At 37.8% G+C, this 23,158-nt stretch overlaps 1 protein-coding gene across 1 annotated transcript in view; it reads right to left on the bottom strand.

The window, feature by feature from the left end:
- ITGA8 (integrin subunit alpha 8) overlaps nt 1-23,158 on the bottom strand; it is a 113,372-nt gene that overhangs the window by 68,229 nt on the left and 21,985 nt on the right. The window contains exons 10-15 of the mRNA XM_054638490.2: nt 23,051-23,107; nt 22,876-22,928; nt 17,205-17,410; nt 14,908-15,099; nt 2,585-2,630; nt 594-701 (exon numbers count right to left, since the gene is read on the bottom strand). Of these exons, the coding sequence (XP_054494465.2) occupies nt 594-701; nt 2,585-2,630; nt 14,908-15,099; nt 17,205-17,410; nt 22,876-22,928; nt 23,051-23,107 (662 nt within the window). The remainder of the gene's footprint in view (nt 1-593; nt 702-2,584; nt 2,631-14,907; nt 15,100-17,204; nt 17,411-22,875; nt 22,929-23,050; nt 23,108-23,158) is intronic.

The raw sequence follows: 23,158 nt of genomic DNA, 5'->3' as shown, positions 1-23,158 counted from the left end.
TTCAAAGTTAAATGCTTCTGTGGTTAAGAGTTTCTCTTTTAAGGATGGTTGAAACATTGTCCTGTGTGATGTGCTAAAAAAAACTTTCCTCTGACCAAAGACAGCCAGAAACAACATCCTGTGAACTTCTCTCAGGATGGCCAGTCAAATACCTTCTCTTTTCCACAAAGGACTAAGATCTGTCTTTCTCCAAGAGAAAATGGAGGGCCCACCAGCTCTGCATCACTTTCACTGTTACATTTTGTCAACAAACAGATGACTGTTTCTGTGTTTTGTCCATTTTAGCTGTTTCATGTTTCATTCATCTCAACATTGCATATGACTTTGCAGCTTGCCCAGGAGCTGAGCATCCTCCTATGCAGAAGGAGACTCAGTGTATCAAAGGACTCAACTTCTACCTACCACAATTAGTTAGACAATCTGCTAAGTACTGAAAAATACCAAAAAGATTTCTGTGTTTGGGGGGTTGCTGTGCTCAGAGCATGTTTCAACATTTTGAACTTTGAAGATGTTCAGAGTTGCAATAAAATTAAGGAACAGGAAGTTATCTGAGAAAGAGGATAAGGATATCTTTTGAGTAATCATGGACTTACCAGGCCACCAAAAGCTGAGAGTCGGGGAGCTGACAGGTTCTATTGTCTGGATTCACAATCATGGGGTTCAGAATAAGATGAGCATTCACTGTCACAACAGGTCTGGCTCTGGGAGACAGAAATAAGGTTCACCACATTCAGAAGGAGCACATTAGTACCTGAGTTACAGCAGAGAAAACAGTGAACTGAGTTGGCTGCAAAGAAGCCAGAGATGTAGGGTTACTTGGGAGAACACAGTTTTATAATGCTGCTCATAGCCAAAAGAACCTTTTTTTCCCCCCCATCAGAATCCTACTGAGATTCACAAAAAAAAAATCTCATGTTAACACATCATGGAATCAGTACCCTATGGTTAAGCAATAGATGTGTCCCAGGACTGAGGCACATCAGACACATTTCATCACCCTGAGTTTTCTCAAAGGGACAGAGGCTGCCTTTTTGGGTTTTACAGCAGTCCTTTGGCCATCTTGCAGATTTATTCTGTACTGTCTCCATTAATAATGATATATTCCAACTTACAATGTCTGTTTCAAGACTCTTAAAAAAAATAGACATGATTTGGTTAAAGTAGAAGTTGGTGTAGACTATCTTGGGCCAATAATGAAGTAAGCTCTATCTGACATTTCTTGGAGACAACTGACTTTATAAATCAGAATAATCACCAGTAAATTGTGCTGAGTACATGAATATACAGTTCTGGTGACAGAAACCATCCCTCTGAAGCTGTTATTAAGTGATAAGATAATCTATAACTGCAAGCAGTTTAGAAGACAAATAATTACAAGTATGTGTCCAGATTCTGATTTTTTAAGACAGCAATACTATTTACAGTAACTTACACAATCACCGTTTTCTAACTTTCCTGATATTTTAATCCACATCTGAGCTTTTATGATTACTTCTTTATATTACTTCAGCAAGACATTAAAAAATAAAATTACTCTCTTCACTTTTGTGCAACAGGGAAAATCTTTTTTTGCCTAGAAAATTTCAGTAATAAAATTCTATTTCAACAGTATGACAAGTTGCATATTTGATACATTCTGGCCAGGAAATGGCCTCCTGCTATTCACTTTATTAAATTACATAGAACACATTTTATTGTTATTGAAAATACACAGTGGATCTAATTCTTCAATGTTTTATCCTGTGCAGTTACTCATGGCATTGCAAAGTATTTGCATGATTCTTTCATAGCACAGAAGGAAAATCAGGACTTCTCACTGCACCCACAGCATTAGCTGAGATAAGCCAACATTCCTGTTTAACAAAATTTGTATGCTGTCACAAACATTCAGGGGGGAAGCAGAACATGCCTTTTCTCAGTCAGGTGCTGTTGGGAATACAGACAAAAAGAAGCCAGACAGGAATCAGAAATATGACAACATGTTGTAGCAATGGATGGTGAATGCTTAAATGAAATGAGCTGTCAGCATGGCTGGACTAAGAGAGCATTAGCAGATTTTATGTAAATGCTTATGTATTTGGTAGCCTCAAATTTTACATCTAATCAAAAAGTGCATTTAGTGAAACTCTATAGTCAGCAACAACTTTTTGTTTTGCAATGTGGGATCTTGTGCATTTTTTTAAACTGAGGCTAAAAGTAGCAGTCTTTATTTTCAATAAATGGTTCATGTCTTAACATACACAATCTCTGAAGATTGGTCGCTTTAATATTTCTTAGTAGCACCAATTCCCCAGGAAAGAAATAAATTTTCAACCTCATGCCTTTAAAATTTCTTATTTAAAATTAACTGAAGAGTCAAACATTCTAGAAGCTGCTTGAGCTAAGCCTAAGCATGGAAATTTTCATTGAAAATTACAGGGTTTGAGCATGGGAAAAAACGTTTGTTTCTCAAAAGATGTTTAATTTATGGTCTAATGACCACCTTTTACACACTGCAACAGGGAAATAGGAATATGGTATTTTTAAATTTTAATATCTCCCACCAAAACTGTGAAATACCAAATGCATTGTATTTACCACATACCTGTAAACAACTGCTTTTCCAGCTCCAAATGCACCCACAATTAAATCTGGAAAAACCAAAATACCAAAATGGTTTCAGAATAACTATAAAGTAATCTCTTACACTTTTTTTTCCATCATAAATTAGATTATTTACATTAACATTGCAGTAACATCAAACAAATATGATAATTCCTTTTTAAGTAAGTTTTCCTCACGAGTGTCAAGAACACAAGTGTGTTTTACCTGAAGGAAAACATTTCACATGTCTGAGATGATGTCATAAATGTCACAGTTGTAACCAGTAACTACCAAAGTATTTAACACAACGTCACCCACGTCACAATCTCACTTCTCTCCGACTTTTATTATAGGGGAAAAAATTCCATTAAACTCTATGTATTTTATTCTGACTCCTTAACTGTCCATTAAATGAAAAGTTGCAAAACAATTTCTTGCCACTTTCATATAAGTTATGTTGAAACTTTACAGTGTTCTTTCTTGACAATCCTTCCATTCTGCTTTGTGTTTTAAGTGATTTGTTCATTAATTTAGGCATTACATCTCTGTGCAAATAAACACAGTGCAAGGTCAAAGGATGGTTGATTTCATAGCCTCTAATGTTTCCAGCACTGTAGCAATATGAGAAAAGGCTCACAACAGTTATCCATCTAAAGCTGTCATTTTCCCTGACAGATGGAGTCAGCAACACAGGTGCTACACTGGGATTTGGGCATGTCTTTGTCAGTGGTCATTGGCCTGGGTTTGGGAATCTACAGGCCAGAATATTTCCTCTTTCTGCCTGGACTCCCCATCTAGTGATCTCTGGAAAGATCCAGACTGGCTTGCTGATCCATTCAGGCCTCCTGGAGAAAAACTGGAGCCAAGCCATGAGGAAAAAGGATCAACTTTCCTGCTGCCTCTGCCTTTGGAAAGAGCTTTGGTTCATTTTCAAAGCCCCCAGAGTTCATCTGGGCACAGCTTTCATTCCACTGCTGCTATCATTCAACATGACTGACATGTATCCAATTCAGAAGACTGAGCCTTACAACAGCAGTGGTACAGACTGGCAGCCTAAACTGATCTAAGTAAGTTAATTAAATGAGTACTTGGGCTTGTAAACAAACCCTTACTTGCTGCTTCTATAGTTGGGGCACTGGTTTGCTTAAGAAGCCCTGAAGTCATCAAGCATGATGGAAATACCAAGCTTTGATGTTAATTATCTGGATGGATTTGGTCCAGGTCTGGCAGTGCATTTTCTAGTGCTCCTCCATCTTTCAGATGGTCAGGATTTCAAAAAGAGAATAAACAAATACTTCACATGGGCAACAGCCAGTCCTTCACTGAATTCCATTAATTAATGTCCTAATAGGACCAGACATGGACAGTTTATGAGTCTGATCCTCTTTCTGTACAACATTTACATTTTTCTAATTTCATTGGCCTTAGAGAAATATGTTTCAGGGTCAGGAACACTTTAAATAGCAGAAGAAAATAAGTGATTTTATCTCCTTTTTGGGACATTTGTATGCCATATTCTTTGGTAGCTTTTACAGACAACTTGTCCACAGTACCAAAAGCAAAAGATGTTTTCCTCTTAAATAAACAACTAATTGAGACAAAGCCATCACCATGAAGGCTGCACCACACACAAATAGAACTTTTCCTGGCAGCTCACTTCTAGTGGCACCCGTAGCAACCTCCCAAAAAATTTAATATTTTGTTGATTTTTATTTTGCTCGTGTCCAAAGGAATTTTTATGAGTTTTGTGTTTGGTGGGGTTTTCTTCTGCTTGTTATTTCTTAAGGAAAAAGAAACGTTATGTTATGAACAGAAAGTGAAAGACAAGATGGAAAGGGATTCTGTTCTGCTCTTCCCAGCTGGGGATTTTTTGTGAATTCTATAACAGACTTGACTTAGGATATGTACTGGTTCATACTAGACCTGATAACTCAAAAGGTTTCAGGGTTATGTTGTAAGAGACAAAACAGGTACGTATTCAAGACTTGTTAAGATCTTGGCCTAGTGATGACTTCATAATAGGCTCTTTCATTAAAAAATAAAGGTTAAACACACAACTTGGGTAAGCTTAATAAAATGCAACCAAGTAGAACCTGAAGGTGAGAAGAATGAGTCTGTCAGACACAGCTGGCCTCACTGGTGTGAGTGAGTGCAATTTCAGTATGTGCTGCTGTGCAAAGGTATCCTCTATCTTGGCATCCCCACTTTAATATTCAAGAGGATTTTGTACATCTGCTTAATGGTTAAATCCTGGTTTGTTTGGGACAGAGCCCAGCTTATCTGAAGACAGAGGGTGATGGGTCTGGAGGAGCAAATATAGGCCTCAGCCACCAAAAGACTGGTTTTCCATGAGCAATCTTTCTTCTATGCCACTTCATCCAGGTTTGGAGACACAGCAAATAGGATGAGGATTCTCAATCATGGCACCACCACAAAAGCCCAATTTGAGATTACTTTAAGGGCAGCCAGGACTGTGCTCATCCTGCTCTTGTTTGGAGGCTCTTATTTTTACCCTGACATGTCATTTGTTTTCTGGTCTAAGTCGTGCTTATTCTTGATCTAAAGAGCTTGAATGAGTGAAACCACAGAGTAGAGAAAGTGGAATTAAGAATGAATATGCAAAAAAATTCCCCATAATTATAGCCAGTAGTAACTTCTAAAATCTAGTGTAAGGACAAAATGATTATATATTCAAACAGAGCATCCACTGGAAGATTAATTAGGAATTTTTCTTTGCTTTGTCTTGTTCTGTTACAGAGCAGTAATTTCACTCTTCCTTCTTTCATTGCTTTGTGGGGTGCAACTCCTATACCCATAATTGGAAAAAATCACTTTTGATGTTGATACAAATGCATGAGATTTCAATACACATCCAATCAGCACTTTTACAAGCAGAAGTTTTGAATTTGTTGAATGTTCTGTAGAAGAAAAGTTACTAATCATTTCTGTGAAAAAAATGCATGAGATGTCTAAATTATCTGAATTTTGGCAACTTTCCCCTTCTAAAAATAGAAGTTTTCTTTATTAATTCTTGTTAATGCTGCACATGCAATGTCACTGATGCAAAGATCACTAGCTGAAAAACAAGGTTTTAACAAGCAATTACAGAGCAAAAGAAGCCAGATTAAAAAAAAAACAGCTTAACTCCTTACATCCCTTCCAAAGAGAGCCTGGAGAAAAGCCTATGCCTACTCCTTTGCATCAGTGAGGGTTTGTTTTCAAGCTCAGATTAAAATGTGCGATTAAAACATAAAAACAAGGACAAAAAAAGTGTAAGAATCACAAAATCTCCTTCAGTTCTTATTTTCTCATATCTGGGATGATGAGGGACCTCATTGGTTTAGTTAAATTATCACTTTGCCTACATTGTTTGAGAAGATTTTCCATCAGCTGCTCACCTGCAGAGAGCCAAGATCTGTAAGGAAGGGTTGGCATCAGCACCTATGTGCTTCTGCCTCATTGCTTTTGAGGAGTAAATGAGCTGTGGGGTCACAACCACACTGCAAAAATTAAGAAAACAAGCATGGAGCAACTCCACAGGAATTTTTAACTTCCATTTTTAACACAGCTGGTGGCTTGTATGCAATAAAGTCCCAGCTGGTGGGGTTTGCAGAGCTTAATGCTGAAACAAGTGTCTTTGGGACATATTTAACTGAAGTCAAGGGGCACTGCACAAAATTAAACAATCCTAATGCTTTTTTCAAATACTTCAAATTTACTTTGCTCTGAAGAGAAAGGTTGCAAGATGCTGTCTGATGCAAGAAGTCTATTTTCTGAGATAAAATTATAAAAGTTTAAGGTGATGGCACTGAAAGGGACACTGGATTTTGTAAGATTGTGAGTTCACTTGCACCTTCTGCCATGTGACTGTGCCAAACCTGAAAAACTGTACGATAAAGGGCAGAAACTTGCCATGATGCTCACTAAACCTTCAACCAAATGAAAGAAGTAAGAAAATCAACAAGGTCCTACTTCCAGTCTCAACAAGACATATTCCTTTATTAACTCAAGAAAATTTTTTTGATTCCCTCATATTTTTAAAGATCAACCCCATTCTCTCTGAGAGATGCAGCCTCAGGAAATCTGAGCAGGGAGAACATGCATCATGTTCAGCACCCTACACTTGATTGGAGCCTGTCCAGCAATCCCAAGAGAAATTGCCAAGACATGGTGTCTCATATCGGTACATGGGGGACAGTGGCCAAGAAAAACAGCCAGGGAACAACTACATAACTGGCAAACACCTCAGTTGTCAGAAACCTAAAAATGAAACAACAGCTGAGTCACCTCCCTGCTGCAGCTCTACCAGGACACAGGCAGGAAAGTGATACACTTGGGGACTCAGAATGATTTCCTGACAGATTTAAACATAACTTCATGCAGTCTGTCAGCTTTGTCATAACTTCATGCAGTCTGTCAGCTTCATTGTACAGTATAAAAAGGGACTGGAAAACAGTTACATTTTACCTGAGTACAGGTGCTAATGGAAATTTTGTACAAGGGAGAAAACCACCGAACTATAAACTCAATTAAAAATTCTGTGTGAGCCTTTTTACTTTTTTATTTTCCTTGTCAGATCAGGAGCCAAAAAGGCCCATGATCATATCTCTATTTGTTTTCTAGGACTTCAGTGTGCATTACAACCCCAAATCTCAGTAGGAAAGCTCTAGAATAAAAATGCCTTTAAATGGCCATCACTTCAGGCTTGACTACAGTAGAAGACACAGGCCTGTCCAGCACAGCCACCTTTACTCAAGAATTTTAGTTAAACAAAACAGCCATCATTTAAAGCAGAGTCACTTTCTTGCAATCCCTATCATTGTCATTAAGGATTACCTTAATCCTCTGTTTTCAAACCATTCTGGTAGCAGGTCTTTAACAGGTAACTTTGACAACACAACAATATTATTCATTATATTACAAAAAAAATCCCAAAGTTAATGATTTGTCACTTAAGTAAAACACTACTCACTGGGATCAATTCCTTTACTCTTATATTCTATTGGGCACAATACTGTGATTTCATAAAATATTGTAAGGAATTTTAGAAAAGCATATCTAAAATTACAGAGATAATAATTTTCCCATAAAATCAACATATTTGTACACAATTCTTGGCTTGTCACTACATTTTTGACTGATTATTCATGTGAAAAAATAATTAGCTGGTAGAAGCACATCAGCTTTTCTGCATTTGCTGGCAGAACCCAAGCCATTGCTCTGGCTCCCACACATAGCAGTCCTCTCTTACCAGAGCAGATGCAGCTTCTCATTGATTTAATTTGTTTGTCTTCCACAAATCTCCTGGACCAACTTCATAATTTAATCATCACTAGATTCCAATTTGTAATATTGTTGGCACAATGCCTACTGTTCTCAAAAAAATTTATTAATCTGAAGAACCCTTGCCTCTCAGAAAGAAATTTGAGGATTTTCTTCCTGCTGTTTGAGTTAATGTACTCAGCAGATGGAGCTGTTAAATATTCCTGTTTTATTAAGATTAGACTGGATTACTGTAGTTCTGTGGAAATTTTGTCTTCTTATTACACTTCTTTCCTTCTTAAAATGTTTATAGAGTAGTTTGATATTAAGTACTATGATATTCTAACTAGTATGATATTCTTAAGATAATAACTGAGTCCAAGATAAGAAGGCATGAAGGTGCCTTTATGCATTTTCCTGTGCTGATAAAAGCTTGACTATAAAGAACAACCAAAAGAACAAGCAAACAGCTGGGTTTGTGATGAAGTAGGATACCTTAGATGAAGCTTCAGTGGCACTGATTCCAGAATGACTCTCTTAAGTTATTGAGGAAGACTTACACAAGCATCTAAACAGCAAGGAGCAGAGACAATAGTGTATAATTTATTTGAGCAATTAACTAGTCAACAGTCTTCGAATGGTGAAGTCATCCAAAGCACTGTTCTGAATCTACCCACACTGTCAATAGGAACTGGTTAAATCATCCTGATTCAGAGACACATTCAAAGAAACCCCAGTCTTTGGGAGGATATGCCACAAGAAGAAAGCAAGTTTAATGAGTTGAGTAAGTTATTCATTATAAACTATTTGCTCAGCTATAATCAGCCAGAAAGTGACTGAACATATGCTGAAATGTGAGGGTGGAAACCTTACAGCCTAGAAATGTCTGAGCCCTGTACAGATAGATGAACCAGCTGGAAGTGCAGCATCATCACCTAGATAATCACAGACTACAGGCACTCAGTGGGGCCAGCTTTGAACAGATGCCCAGAAGCCAAAAGAAACATTTTTTTTTCCCATTAAACAGATTAATGGATTTCTTTTGTTCCTATGAAAATTGAACTGTGCTAATAGAAAAAGAAAAATAAATGTATAAATAAAATAAACTATAATTCAAAATGCATGCCTTTGCCTCATTCCCTGCTCCAGGCCTTGATAACACATAAAGCTCAGCATGGAGCAAAGGGGCCCTAAAAGCCCCAGATTTACAGGACAGTGGAAGCTGCCTTGAAAGATGTCATTATGCATCCCAGATGTTCCAGCACAGAAAACAAGCAGGAAGATCGTGCTGAGGCAGGTATTTCAGAATATCTTTATGCAAAATTTGTCGAGCTGCTGTTACAGAGAATCCCATAGTTATATAAATTGTGTTACAGTCTTCACTAGGATCACCTCAGACACAGTACAATGCTGCTTTGCCATGTCCTCAGCTTGGCACAGAATTCCAGCCACCACTGTATTTGCACTTAAATTGATGGGAAAAGCCCATATTTTATGGTTTGTCAATCTCATCAGCTCCCTTATTTCTTTAATCCCATTTAGTTTTTTTTCATGACTGTCAATCCAGAATAATGGCATTAAACCAGTTTTTACTATTGCAGCAGAAGTGAGATCAGCTCTTCTCTTTTGAATATGACCTTAGAACATGAGTTGTCAGAAAACAGTGAAATGGATCACCTGCTGAAAGATGTTACAGTTATGTCAGTGCTAGTAAAACAGTGCTAGAGAATGTCCCTGTATGCTGTATCTTTACTATATGCAGTGGTGTCATTAAAACAGCCCTAACACAGTTCACCCATGCCAATTATTAGACTACAAAAGTGAGCATGCAGTAACCCTGTTTTGGCAAAAAAGTGAGTTTGACAGTGTGCACAAGGAGTGTTCAGAACCAAAGACAGCATATTTCATTTACTAATGTAGATGTACCTCAAGAGGATTAACTGGTCTTTTACTTCAGATACTGGGTCCATGTTGTGTATTGGAAAGATACTGAGTATTTCAGGTAAATTGGTATTAAGCTTATCAGTGTCATGCTTAGGAGACTGGGAAAGCTGCACATCATGGCTTGGCACAGTCTATCTGACAGATATGCTTAATCTGCTTCCTTTCACTAGTCTTACCTGACTATAAAGTTTCATTAGATTCTGTCTCTTACATGACTATAGAGAAAGGAGCATCCATCCATTAGTTACCACCATCACCACTGCTTGGCATTGCACTCCAGCTAGGTGAGGAGGAGCCCTCTGTTTGGGGCAGAAGGTGATGAACACAAGCACAGAGAGGGCAGCAGCATGAGCAACACAGCTGTTAGGATGATCAGCACAGTTTTCTGCCTCTGCTGCTTCCCAGGGTTGAAAGTTTCCTCCTACTGCCCCCAAGCCTGCAAAGCAGAGACTTCCATATTATCACTCCTGTCTGTGCTGATAAAGGAACAGTTCTGGGTACATAACATCTGGAGTGTCTGTAAGGATGACACAATTTACAGAACTCCCTCCTGGAAAGCTGCAGAGATGTAAACCAAAGGTTGTACTTAGTAACAAGACTCAGTCTTCCCTGTTGAAAAAATCTCTGTATTTTCACAATGCTGAGAGGTCTGTTACTGTTACAGTGACAGCACCTGGGCCAGGACAGCTGAAGACAGATGGTGACACTGAGAGAACTGCTAACAAGGAGGAAAAGCAGCTCTGTCTGCATGCTCTCTCTACCAGAGAAAGTTCCATTTTTAGGTAAGATGTTGACTAGTTAGTTATTCAGCTGTCTGTACCCTGTGTTTGTGCAATAAAGGCAGGGCATGTGCTTGAGCACTGTGTACTGTCCATATTTTTGTGTTGTTAGCACAGATTAGCTGTGATTTTAGTGCATGCAAGTTAGTACTCTCCCAGACAGCAGCTGGGAAAGGTCTGGGCCAAAGACCTTCCACAAAAGGGAATATGGGTACTGCCATCCTGTTCCAGTGGTTTCATCTGATCAGAGTGAGCTGTGCTGTGCCATGTAGCCTCAAGCCCAGACCACAGTTCCTGGCCCAATTTATTTTCTTGTACAAACATAATTACTAAAAGCATTGAAAAATATTTGGGATTATTATTTTTTCAAGTACTAATTCTGATTTCCTTCTCAGTAGAGAAGATACAGCTCTTTTTTTATGTTTGTTAAATATGAAACCCAGGTGAGTGGTAAAATCTTTATCAGAAACTTTACCCATACACGAAGTCATAAACTACTAACTGCTCTTTGCATAAAAATATATGAAGAAGAGAAGAGGCAGCAGTGGTGGCAAGACTGAACAATAATTTGGTACAGCAGAACTGGTGTGCCATTCTCCACTGCACAAGAAACAATTAAATATATTAGAATTCCTTCCACAGGATTGCTAAAACACGTGGCTGATAGAGGAAATATGTTGGAAGTCTGTAAAATAACTGGGCTGCAGAACTGCTCACTGTCTATTCAGTGTAAGAACTAGAAAATGTCCAGTGGAACACTGAAGATTTGAATGGGACACAGTGAGAATTACTTCTTCACAGGCAATTCAGCTGGGCTGTGGGGTCCCTTGACAAATGCTGCATGTGCCAAAAGTCTGCATGAGTTTTACAGTTGATTATTCAAATTCATGGAAGAAAAGTCTGTCAAACTATACTAATTTTGGAGGTGCCATCTCTTACTCTGGGCCACCTTGATATTCTGGTTGTTTAATGCTGGGTGAATATTCTGGGAAGTATCACAACAACTGTACAATTCCCAGGATATCTGTTGTTGGCCACTGTTGGAAACATGCTATGGTGCTAGACAGAGCTTTTATTTCTATCAGTATGGCTGGATTATGTTCTTCCTTGTCTGCTCTGCTACTCCACCATTAAACCTGCCTGTGATTAGTTTTCTCCCAAATTTATTATACAGCTGGGTCATGGGGAACAAGAGACTCTCTCTACCTTTCCTAAAGACCAGAAAGTGGGGGGTGGGGGAGGCTCTCTCCCTTTGGTTGCAGGAAGAGGAGAAAAGAGAAACCACTCCTTCCACAGGAAAGCTGAGGGATTTGAGGAGCTCTGTGTACTAGGGAGGCTTCATCTGCTCCCTGTTTCCTTCTCTGTTCCTGAGCTTATACTGGCATTTGGATGAAGACAGGAAGATATTACTCCCTATACCAAATGGTCTCTCTTCTCCAAAAGGCTAATACATAGATCTCAGTTTGAATTGAACTCCCAGCCAAGAGAGGATTTAACCTTTTCCCAATGGGAGAAAAATTTGACTGTGATTCACCCTCACTTTTTAGTAACTGTATTACCCAACTTGTAACCAAAGAGCACTGGGGTTGCTGGGGTCAGAACAGCAATCCCAGATAAAGCTCAGTGGTCTGTGATAAGAAGCCATATGAACAGGTGGTATCTTCTGCCCTCTAGGTCAGTGACCTGCTCCCAAAAACATTACCTTATGATCTGATTTAAAGAAGGCCTGAACCTCTAAAAGCTCTGAAAATGCTATACAGTACATTAGAAATGAAATGGCAGAGTAACTCTCAAGTCTCAGACTCCCATTTCCTAGCATGAATATGCTGCCTCATGAACAATGTCAGGCACAAGTGCTTGAGTAAATTATACAAGCTCAGCTGTAGTTATACAGGCCAGTCTTGAACAATTGAACTCTAGCCATGGAAGAGCTACATGCTTGGAGAATCTCACCTTACACAGCGGCAATATACACTTATACCTGCAGCCATTACAGCTGTCTCTCATCTCCCAGTCCAGAAATTCTGAGAACAGAACTTCTGAGAGTGTTAAGTCAGAATAATCTGATTTTATTACATTTTTTCTTTTTAGAAAAGGGCCACTTTTAGAATATGCACACTAGAAAGCTTAAATGAAAATTTTTGTGGTTTTTTTTCCCCCCTAATCTTTCACAACCTTCTTTGAATCACAGGCACAAACAGTAGTTTGGGAAGCATGGAATTAAAGGCTAATTTTCTAGACTTTCTATAGTCAGCCAGACCCCATTTCTCTAAAATAAAACTTCCTTCCTAATCCTTCCAACTTCAGTACCTTGTTTCCTCCTTTTACAAGGGTTGCCCTCAGGCGTTTCCGTCAGGAGGTGAAGAAGGAAAGCTCTTTGACACGAGAAGGATTACTTGATTCATTGCCTAGAGTGTTTATCCTAGGCTTGCATTTCCCTGTATTATTTCCTTCTTTTTTTTTTTTCCCTTTTCCCATAGGAAGGCACTCTATTTTTGTGCTAGCATTGTGCCATGTTTGCACTATTTTTACAGCTCTGTTTTGGTGTTCCAAATCTTCATGAATTAGGGAAGAGGTGGTTGACTCATAGTAAGGGATTTTTCATCTCATTTTCTGAGAGATTTTCAGCAGTGCTGTGGACTGCTCATCCAGGGGAAAAGCTAGTTACAGTAAATGCAGGGTGGTGTTTCTTTTGTTTTCATTTTTTTAATTAGGTAATTCCTGTAATAAAACCAAATGCTCTAACCCATAGTGAGCTGATAACACAATGTGAAATTCTGCAAGTAGGATGCATGTTGGAGGCCACAATGACAGAGAGAGAACACACAATTATACTACAATTCCTCAGTACACATTTAGAAAGATCAAGACTGATCACCCAAACTTTGCACAAATTAGCTTAAAAGATGCTCCACATAAAGTATTCTAATACAGCAGCAAGACTTCTACTCTTCTCTATGTGAGTCAAAGAATCTCTCCCTTCCCTCTATCTTTTCAATCTTAGAAATGCCAGGAATGCAATATCCTGTTTCCTTTGGTTTTGCTGGGGGCCTTGTGGGTGCTTTAGGAAATGTTTAAATGCTGAAACTTTAATAAAGAGCTCTGTTGTCCAAGAGAACCTCATTAGTCATGGACAATGAAAGACTATTAATAGCAACATCAACAATATGCAAACAAAAAGTCAGAACAGTGTTTAAAAGCACTTTCTTCTCTCTAATGCTAAAGATCTTCTTACTTTAGTCTCATGATAGCCTCACTTTATTACCCTGCAGTCAGCTTTTCTGTTTGCAAAACTGTAATTTCTATTGTAAACACTCCTTCCCAGAAATTGCCTTCTGCTTTTGGAAAGATACCTCTTTCAAGGCTTTTACAATCCATCTCAGAAAGGTAAAAGATCCTGTTTTTGTCCCTTTGAAAAATTACAATTTTCACTTTTGAAATAGCACAACTTTTAAGAACTCTAGCCTTGAAATAACCCAGGGTAACAAGAGTGACTAACACAGTAAGTCAGGGAAACGTGGACTGTTAGGATTTTACTGTGGATGAACCTTTCACAGTAAGAAAATACCAAGGCTTCTGAATTGCCATGAAAAGAAACAGAACAGATTTGTTTCCAGATGAGAGAGAGAGTAAATACAAGCACACTTACATTCAGACTACTTAGATGGTAGGAAAAATTTTCTTTTAAAAACAAATGCTCCCCTGAAAAACTTAATTAATGTTACAAACTCTATAAATGTGAATGCATGTAAGGTAAACTCGTTAGGAAGAATCAAAGCTAACCTAAAAAGGAAGAGTCCATATCTCAAAATGAAAACATAAAAGGGATGGAAAGGCCCAAATAAAATTGCTGCTTTAAGCAATTTGCATTCTCTCTGCCTTTTTGTAATGCAAAGCCATTAACTATATATAGCTCAGTGTCTCTTTGGTCAGCAAAAAACAACTCAGAAACACAACCAAACCAATCCCTTCTTCTACAATGCAACATGTTTTTAATTAAGAAAGAATGCCAGGATGAAGGAGACCTTACAAGTTCAATAAGCTGAGACCATTCAGTTTTTGGAAGTGGGGGAATAGGGTTAAGGTTTTCATTGTAAACTTCACATGTTTTATGTTAATACAACTATTTCAGCCCTTTCTTGACTTTCTGATCATGTCTTTTGACAGGAAAGGGAGTATTTGTTTTGTCTGTTTTTAACTCTCAGGAAAGCAAACTAGAACTGTCCAGAAATGTCTATCCTTTATTCTGACCTCTGCCTTCCAGAAGGAGCAGTTTAGGCATGATGAATTTACCAGAGAATGGAAGTATGAAATTCCCTTTCTAATGCAAAAATCTTACCTGGGTAATCATTCTTGTCTACATCTGAGTCTCCTCTCAGAGTGAAGCCAAATCCCGAAGGCATGGACTGAGAGGCCCAGGCTCCATTGAGAACCTGGGAAGGGTTAGGATTTAACCCATTACTGTGTCCATTGTAAATGAGCACTTTCCCTCTTCTGTCTTCTCCTGCAAATGGTGCACCAATAGCAATGTCTTCAGAGGAAAAAAAAAAAAGGATAAAAAGAATGGGCACAATTAAAAATTAACTCCCTGCAGGAAAACAGACTCAAATTGCTTCTGCTACAAACATGCAAGAACTTCATCATTCTCTATTTCTGAATGTATTCTAGTTTAAAGGAAAATATACAAAATGCTAGCAGTGTTTTTTCTGTGTCAAACTTTCATGACAACAGCTTATAAAATAATCCTATCAAGAGGTTATTTAATTATACTAAATAGCCAGTCCACATTGGATTCCTCTACATTTTTCCAGGGCAGTTAATTAGCTTTAATAAACCAAGATCTAATGAATGCCTGCTTCTACTTTCACATTTTTAAACAGGTACAAATTTTCTTTGATTTCTTCGATCACCTGTTAATAAGGAGCAGCTGTTAGATAAAACTAATTTTCTTTTTCCAGATAACATATCCTACATAGACAAAAAACTTCATCCCCTCAAACACCCAATGCTTTAGAATGCAAAAGAGAACAGTGGAATATAATGTTTTCATCTATATCAATTCATCATTTTATTGATGGAATAGTACTGAGTCAGGAATTTCACAAGAGCTCTTAGGCACTATGGAATGAAACAGTTCAATCCTTAAAAATGAGGTGCCATATCCAAGAAGCAGAATTTACAGTGCTCTTTTTAGTTTCTGTGCATGCACAGGATGTGGAGACAATATTGTCCAGACTGAGAACCAACAGCTGCTGTAGCTGAGCTAAATAATAGGAAACAATAGGGGATATGTATCTGTAGCTCTCATTTTTGGGTTCTGATCTAGTAAATGATGCTGGATTTCTTTATTAAACTTGAATTGAGCACCTGGCCTCTGTAGCTTCACTCTAATGGCAGAAGCACACCAAAGCTCTATGACTGGCATATCCAGTTATGAAGAAGACTCTGGCTCTAGAATCTTCTTAGTCTTTCTTCAGTGAGAGAGAAAAGCAGAAATGTCTTCTGCCTACCTCATCTGAATTCTGGACAGACAGGAGACCAACACTGCCTGCCCAGAGTAGCTGAGGGTATCTGCTATTGCTCACAAGTGCTGAACTCCATGGTGGGATTCCAGGATAAGTCAGTGAGGGTGCTCTCAGGAGTCACAATCCAATGGCACCTACCCACAGGACGGTATTCATACTTTGTTCACTCTGAACCCCAGTGCACTTCTATGACTCCTGACATGAATGATCCCTCCCACAGCAGCCACACAATGAGGACATTGCCCCAGAATCTAGTGGCTAGAGCATTGTGAAAAACACCCCAGGAGGTACTTAATTACTCCTTAGTTCATTAATTTTTCCTTAGTGGGACAGCTATTCTAAAGGCTATTGTGCAAAACAGCTCTTCCAGGAAAAAAACTTCTTGGTGTTTTAGATGCAAAGATACCTGCTTTGAAGATCCCTAACATCCTGGAAATAAGAAGTAAGGTAATGCATGCAGGGAAAACCAAGATGCCACTGATCATGTCTAGGAGGCTAACTCTAGGTGCTCAAGGTATCCCAGCTTTCTCAGGTAATCAAGCAGTAAGTTTAGTTTTTCTAGTTGCTTGAATGTGGACTGCCAGTTAACTTACATGAACATTTTGTTGTGTGCATGTGCTATAAGCATTTAAAAGAACCCATTATGCATTGGTTTTTCAGTACTTAAGTACCAGTGGAAGGCTGACTCCAAAATAGTACTTTTGTACTTGCCCAATTCTTTCATTGTTGACAAAATGCTCCATGTACTGAGCCTCATTGAATTATCAAACTCTTCCAAGCATTTGAGGAGATAAGAACTCTGCTTTCAATAATATGAAACATCTTAATCAAGTAATTAAATGTTATTATAGTTATAAAACAAAAGGTATTTTTATTTAAAAAACCCCTAACATTTAGTAAAAAATCACAATGTAGTCAATATGACTGCCCTCTTATTGGTCACTTTTCATATTTGGGTCTCAATATCAGTTTCATTAGCATTAGTATTACTAATTCTCATGAATTTCAAATATGTTACAAAGCCTTTTCCAGCACAGCACAGACACAATATTTGCTGCTTGGGCATTTGTAATTTCAGTGTTAGAAATACACTACATTACATTCACATTACCATTATATCCATCCTGATTGAGATCTCCAAGGTGTGTGATGGCACTGCCAAATCTACCAAACACTTCAGTGCCTGTAAGAATTTGTGCATCATGGAAGAGGAATGCACTTTCCTGCAGGTACAGATAAACTTGCCCAACTTCTTTAGGCTTGCTCTCAAATTCTCGTTCCATAAAAAGAGGGGCACCGACTAGGATATCATCTAAACTGGAAAAAACAAAAAAACTGCGTCACTGAGAGACTGAGTGTAAACACAGTTTATACATTTGCTAAACAAGAAGCTGATAATTATCATACATTCAGACTAACTGAGGTAAGAAGGCACTTCTGGAGTCCCAGTTCAAACACTTGGTCAAAGCATGGTCAATTAGGGAAGGCTGTCCACAGCTATACTCAGTTCAGTTTTGAATATCTCCATGGATGGAGTGTCCACAACCTCTCTGGGCCACTACTTCCAGTGTCTGATCATCATCACAGCCAAAATGTTTTTTTCTAGGTTTAAATGGAATTGCTTGTACTTCAGTTCATGCCCACAAGAGACACTGAAAACTTAGACTTTGCAATTGATGATGCAGAAGTCAGGAATCTAAGAGTGAATCTGTGTCACTGGAACAAATTCTGTAGATCTGTTTTACTAACAGTGCCAGCAAGAGACAAATTTTAGTATTAAATCTAGTTTTTGCAAATTATACATCAGTAAGTGACCAAAAGAAAAAAACCCTGCCACTTTACAACAGATTTGTGAGTAACATACATGAAACACAAGTAGAGCATCAATTAACAGAGAATGCCTCATCACTTCATATAGAAACTGGGAGACAAAGCCAAAGCCCTATTTCTGAAAACACTTCTGTTCAATATTAGGTACACAAGTAGTTGCAGTGCTCATATAATTTTCTGTACAGAGTATTAAAGAGAAAGGACATAATCAAATCATAAAAATAAGATGCTTAGAGGAAAAAGTCTGTCCATTATGCTACTCCAAGAAGAATCAGTAAAAAACACAGACCAATCAAAGCATATTTTGCATGTTGTTGTTCTAAATAGTCATTTTTCAAAACTATTACCAACATTTATCTAGAGGGAATAAAAAGATCCTTTCATGAACTGTGAAGAATAAAAACAAGTGGGATTGACAGACTTATAAAAAGCAGAAGTATTCTTAATGGATTATTCTGAGATATGAAATGATAGTATCAGATTAATTGCTCAAGCCCCAATAATAAAATAATTTGCATTACATTCAGTGGTCATTGATCATCTGTATTAAGGAAGTCTGTTACTTCAAATAACTAGAAATACTTGATCACAGAATATTTAATTTGGAAAACATATTCTCTTGCTCTAATGTGAAAATTTTTCAAACTTTGTAAAACTCAGAGAAAACTTTCTATTCACAATTCGTCATATTTCCAATATGAGGTTTTATCCATTAGCAAACCAAACAGTAAAATTGCATTACATTGTTTTTCCTAATCCTGATAGAAAAAAAAAATCTGTATGATTCAGCAATATCTCAGCCACTATTTTCCCACAGATGTATACTATGATTCTAAGAGAGACACTGTAGAATTTAGCACAGAATATTTCATCTAAAAAAAAAAAATCATTGTAGAACTTACACATTATATAAGTTGTGACAAAATACTGCTAGGAATGTTATTTTTCTACTAAGTTTTATAGCATGTTTCCATAAAGGAAAGTGCAGTTCCAAATGTCAGGTCATTTGGTACAGCTGTCTATTTTTTATGTTAGATTTTGCCCTATGGCATAAATAACTAAAAAGGAAGGAAGCAGATGCTGATTTGACATCAAAGGTGGGATTTTTCTTTCACACTAAACATTAGAAGTCTTCCTCTACTAATGGAAGATGTTTGTGGTTGGGACAGAATATCAGCTGAAATGGTTGCCATGAAACAATAGCAACAACAGAAAGAAATAATGAATGCTCTTTTAAAAATAAGTAATTTTACATATGCCATGTACTAAAAGCATTACACAGTAGGACTATCATCAATTACTATTTCAGTACCTCACAGTCCAGATATTCCCAGTACTTTGGGACCCCACAGAGTTCAGTGCTGTAGAAACCATGAAATAAAAGATGTGCTTGGCTCCCTTGAATATTTTACAAATGAGCAATTTTAAGACTAAAGGAAGATTTTTTTAGAGATGAGAAGGAATCAAATGACTGAGAGTCAGAAAGCTCCCAGCACACTGATGTAAAATAAATATATACCCAGATACCTTTAAAACCATAGTCCTAGAGCAATATCTAGAGTGCCTAAAATGGTGAAAAGAGAAACTACTTATTGTGTACTAAAACTCTCTAAGCAGAAGCCTAACCCAGAACACAAGATTCACCAGGTGATACAGAAAGCAAGCAGACAGGAGCTGGAGCCTGTTGAACAGGGAGCACAGCATCCCAGCTAGAAGTGCACAGTACTGGGTTACTTTTCTGGCAAAACTTCAACTTTGCTAAGATAAACGACTGTATAAAATGCATGAACAGTCCATGGAGAAGGGACCAGAATCTGGTAGCTAAGATGGCTCATCTTCCGATGCACTGAGGGACAGGTGGAAGGAGGGCAGTCATTTAATACACTGACCTATTTTTCAGCTGGTTATGGGCAGCAGAGCCACCTGAAGCACCCACAAAACTTGGTTTGTCTTCTCTACAGGTACTCAGATGTATTGCCCCACCAAGGCCTTCCTTTTCTCACCCTCTTAAATTTTCCCCCTTCTCCTTCAGAGCTGAGCCCTGTAGGTCAAAGCACGCTGCTTCAGCAAGTCCTCTGCAAGAGGGAACTCCCCCTTAGGCAATTCTAGAGGTTTGGGATTAGAGTTTGGGTTTTTTGTGCTGTCACAGCAGTGTACTATAGCTGGAAAGGAAGGGTTTGTCAGCTACCCAACCTCTCTCTGATCCTCATTTACTTCCTTCTGGTTCCTCTTCAAGTGGGTAAAATAAGCAAACAATTGCTGCTTACCCTACTTTATACTCAGTTCTACCTCCCAGCTTCTACAACTTAATTATTTAGATAGCAAGCAGTCAAGGGGTATGGGGGGGTGTGTGTACTTGTTGGCTTCTAAGTGCCTATGTGGTTAGTATGATGCATTTTGTTGGTGAAAGAGGATATTTCAATTGGCTTTTTAAATTGTAGGGGTTTGTATTTACAAAATTGAGAGTTCTGAGTCAAATTCAGTTTGATGTGATTACTTTTAAAAAGCCATATGAGTAAATAAAAGCAAAAGCCCCTGGACGGTAATACTAAACCATGAAATGCAGTTCAGCATGCAGTGCTATTTTAAACTGGTTCATTAGGTTTCATTATTGCCCTAAGATGCTAGAGTTAACATAAATTATATATTAATTTTTGCTCCAACACAGAAAAGTAACCCGCCAGTATTACTTCCCTTATGATTAAAAAAAAAAAAAATCTTTAAAAAGCACAAAGCTGACCACCTGCTGAGACTGTGTGCCATTCCTTTGTATCCTGCAGAGTAATAAAAAGCAGGAATATGGGAAATGTCAAGAGGTCAAAGTATAACTATGGAAAGCTTTGATATAGGCCAAATAAAAAAAAACAGTAAACAGTTTATTTCACTATTTTTATTGGATTGATTCAGCCTAAATTGAAAGTGCTCTCTTTTTCTCTCTTTACTAGGAATGTAGCTTGTAAGTTGATGGCAAACTTGATTTATTAAGTTTCATTGTGGATTTCTCAGTATTAGCAACAGGCAACTAAAGGGTAGTTCAAACAGTATCCTCAATTTCCCTGTTCTGCCTACAGTCCTGATGTGGTGCAGATAAAACTGCATGATTCACTTTGCTGTACCCACAGAACTACTGGGCCAGATCTACAGAACTGTTTTTTTCCTAAGATGAGCCTAATCTTTGAGCCATATTATGAGTCTTATTACAGCAAAGCACTATTCCTAATAATCTTGTGTTCTTTTTTTCTGCAAATAACTTAATTGGGTTTCTCATACTGATGAGGCCACCACTACCTCCTCATCTTTAGCTGAACAAAATGCCTAAGTGAATTTGAAGTGTTAATTTCCTTTTGCTTTTTTCTCCTCCTTTACTCTTCCTTTCAGATAAATATTTCTATTGATTATATGTGCAAACCAGCAAAGGCAGGCTACATATCTAATCAGACATGTTTATCCAGTAAAGCTTTTTGTGTTTTGTTTTCTGTGGGATGTTTGGATCTCAGGAAGAGACTTTAGATTTCATTTAAGATATAGACTGGGAGACCACACAGGCCTCAACAGCAGTTTGATTATATTATTGACATAAACTGTGGTTTTAGAGGTACACAGAAAGTATGAGACCTGCCAAGTAACCCTAGGGTTAACAGGAAATAACCTGCACAGGAAACAGTTTGGTTCAATGAGAAGTTAAATAAGTACCCTGAAAGTCTAATGAGTGTCTATTGCACCTCAGATGAATGTTCCTTCACCCTTTCACATTTGTAATACTAAATAATTACAAATTATTTAGTCCTACTAATTATTTAGTAGGACTAAATAATTTCTGATTCTGTATATCAGAAAAACCAAAATTTTCAAAAGCTGTGATACTATGACAAAATTTAATCTCAGAAACTTGGTAAGATTTGAATTCTGTGAAGCCACCATGGAAACTGCTGAAGCTTCTGTTCTGTTGTTGTTGGTTTTTTTTGTAACTGCAATAACATTTACCACCTTGTTATTTTTCTCTTCTCTTGCAAAACTCAATCTTTAAAGGGTCACTAGTCACTGATGAGAAGCAATGACTTAACCCAGAAAAATTATTTCATGCACTATGTTTAAGCACTTAATAAGAAATGATCACAAGAAAAACATATGATGTAGACACATCTGAGGCATTTTGCAATAAGCAATAGTACACTACATCTCTAAATATTATCCAGGCTCATCTTTGTGCAGACTTCCAAGCCTCTGAGTTTCAGGGATCTTTATCTCCTTGCTAGATAGCTACTATAAATATTCTCTTACTAAAGTCCTCTTCTAAAATATTTAATCAGACTTTACATGACTTGAAAGTTAACAAGGGTTTTGTTCAACAGAGCCTGAAACCCCCAAGTATCTTAGGGATAATGATCCCCAGGTGTCATGATCCTGAGATTGGAGCATCTTAATCCCTCTGACACACACAATGCCTGCTGTAACAACTATGGGGCACAGACAATTGCTGGTCCTCAGGATGATAAACATGGATGGCCAACCAGCAGATGAGGAAATGAGGAAAGAATAGCTGATGACATTAGAAGGCTTTTAAAATTGAGAAGTAAAGCTATGGATGAGAAAATTTTCCTGTATGTGAGAAAGGTGAGAGTCAGAAATTCATTCTCCCAATCTCTTCCCTGTGGTGCAATTTATTCACTGTTCTTTTACCTGGATCTGTTTCCCAGGACTCTGGACACTCCCCTGACACACTGCTTTGAATAAACATTCAGGAAGATAAACTCACCCAGACTAGGCCTGCAAATACTCATGCCACTGTGGCTGCAAAAAGATAAGTCTATGTGGAAATTAAAATTTGAGAAGCAGAGAAGGCAAGAGAAGCATTTTGAGGCATAAAGCACCTGAGAACCTACATTTATTAATAAATATCAGTCATTGCTTCTATTAATGTTCAGTGGAGCTGAATATATTTTGTAACCTACCCATCATTGTTAACATCAGATACTGCAACTGTGTACCCAAAATAGGACGCCATCTGAAAATAAAAAACAACAGATAGGCTTTCATATTTCATATAAAATGTAAAGTTTTTTTACTGATAATCCTCTTTGATGCACTAGAGATACAATATTTCATCACACAGTTGCTTGACATTACCTGCTCACCAGTGAAGTTCTGGATAAAGGTCAAGTCAGAGGAATTAATTATTGAGACCTGAAAACAAAAGAATAAGGAAAGTTTCAGGCACACATGGAGATGCTACAG

This window comes from Agelaius phoeniceus, chromosome 1 (genome assembly GCF_051311805.1).
Source record: "Agelaius phoeniceus isolate bAgePho1 chromosome 1, bAgePho1.hap1, whole genome shotgun sequence".
Classification (NCBI taxonomy): domain Eukaryota; kingdom Metazoa; phylum Chordata; class Aves; order Passeriformes; family Icteridae; genus Agelaius; species Agelaius phoeniceus.
The sequence above is the reverse complement of the archived record's forward strand: the minus strand, read 5'-3'. Positions and strand labels throughout refer to the sequence as shown.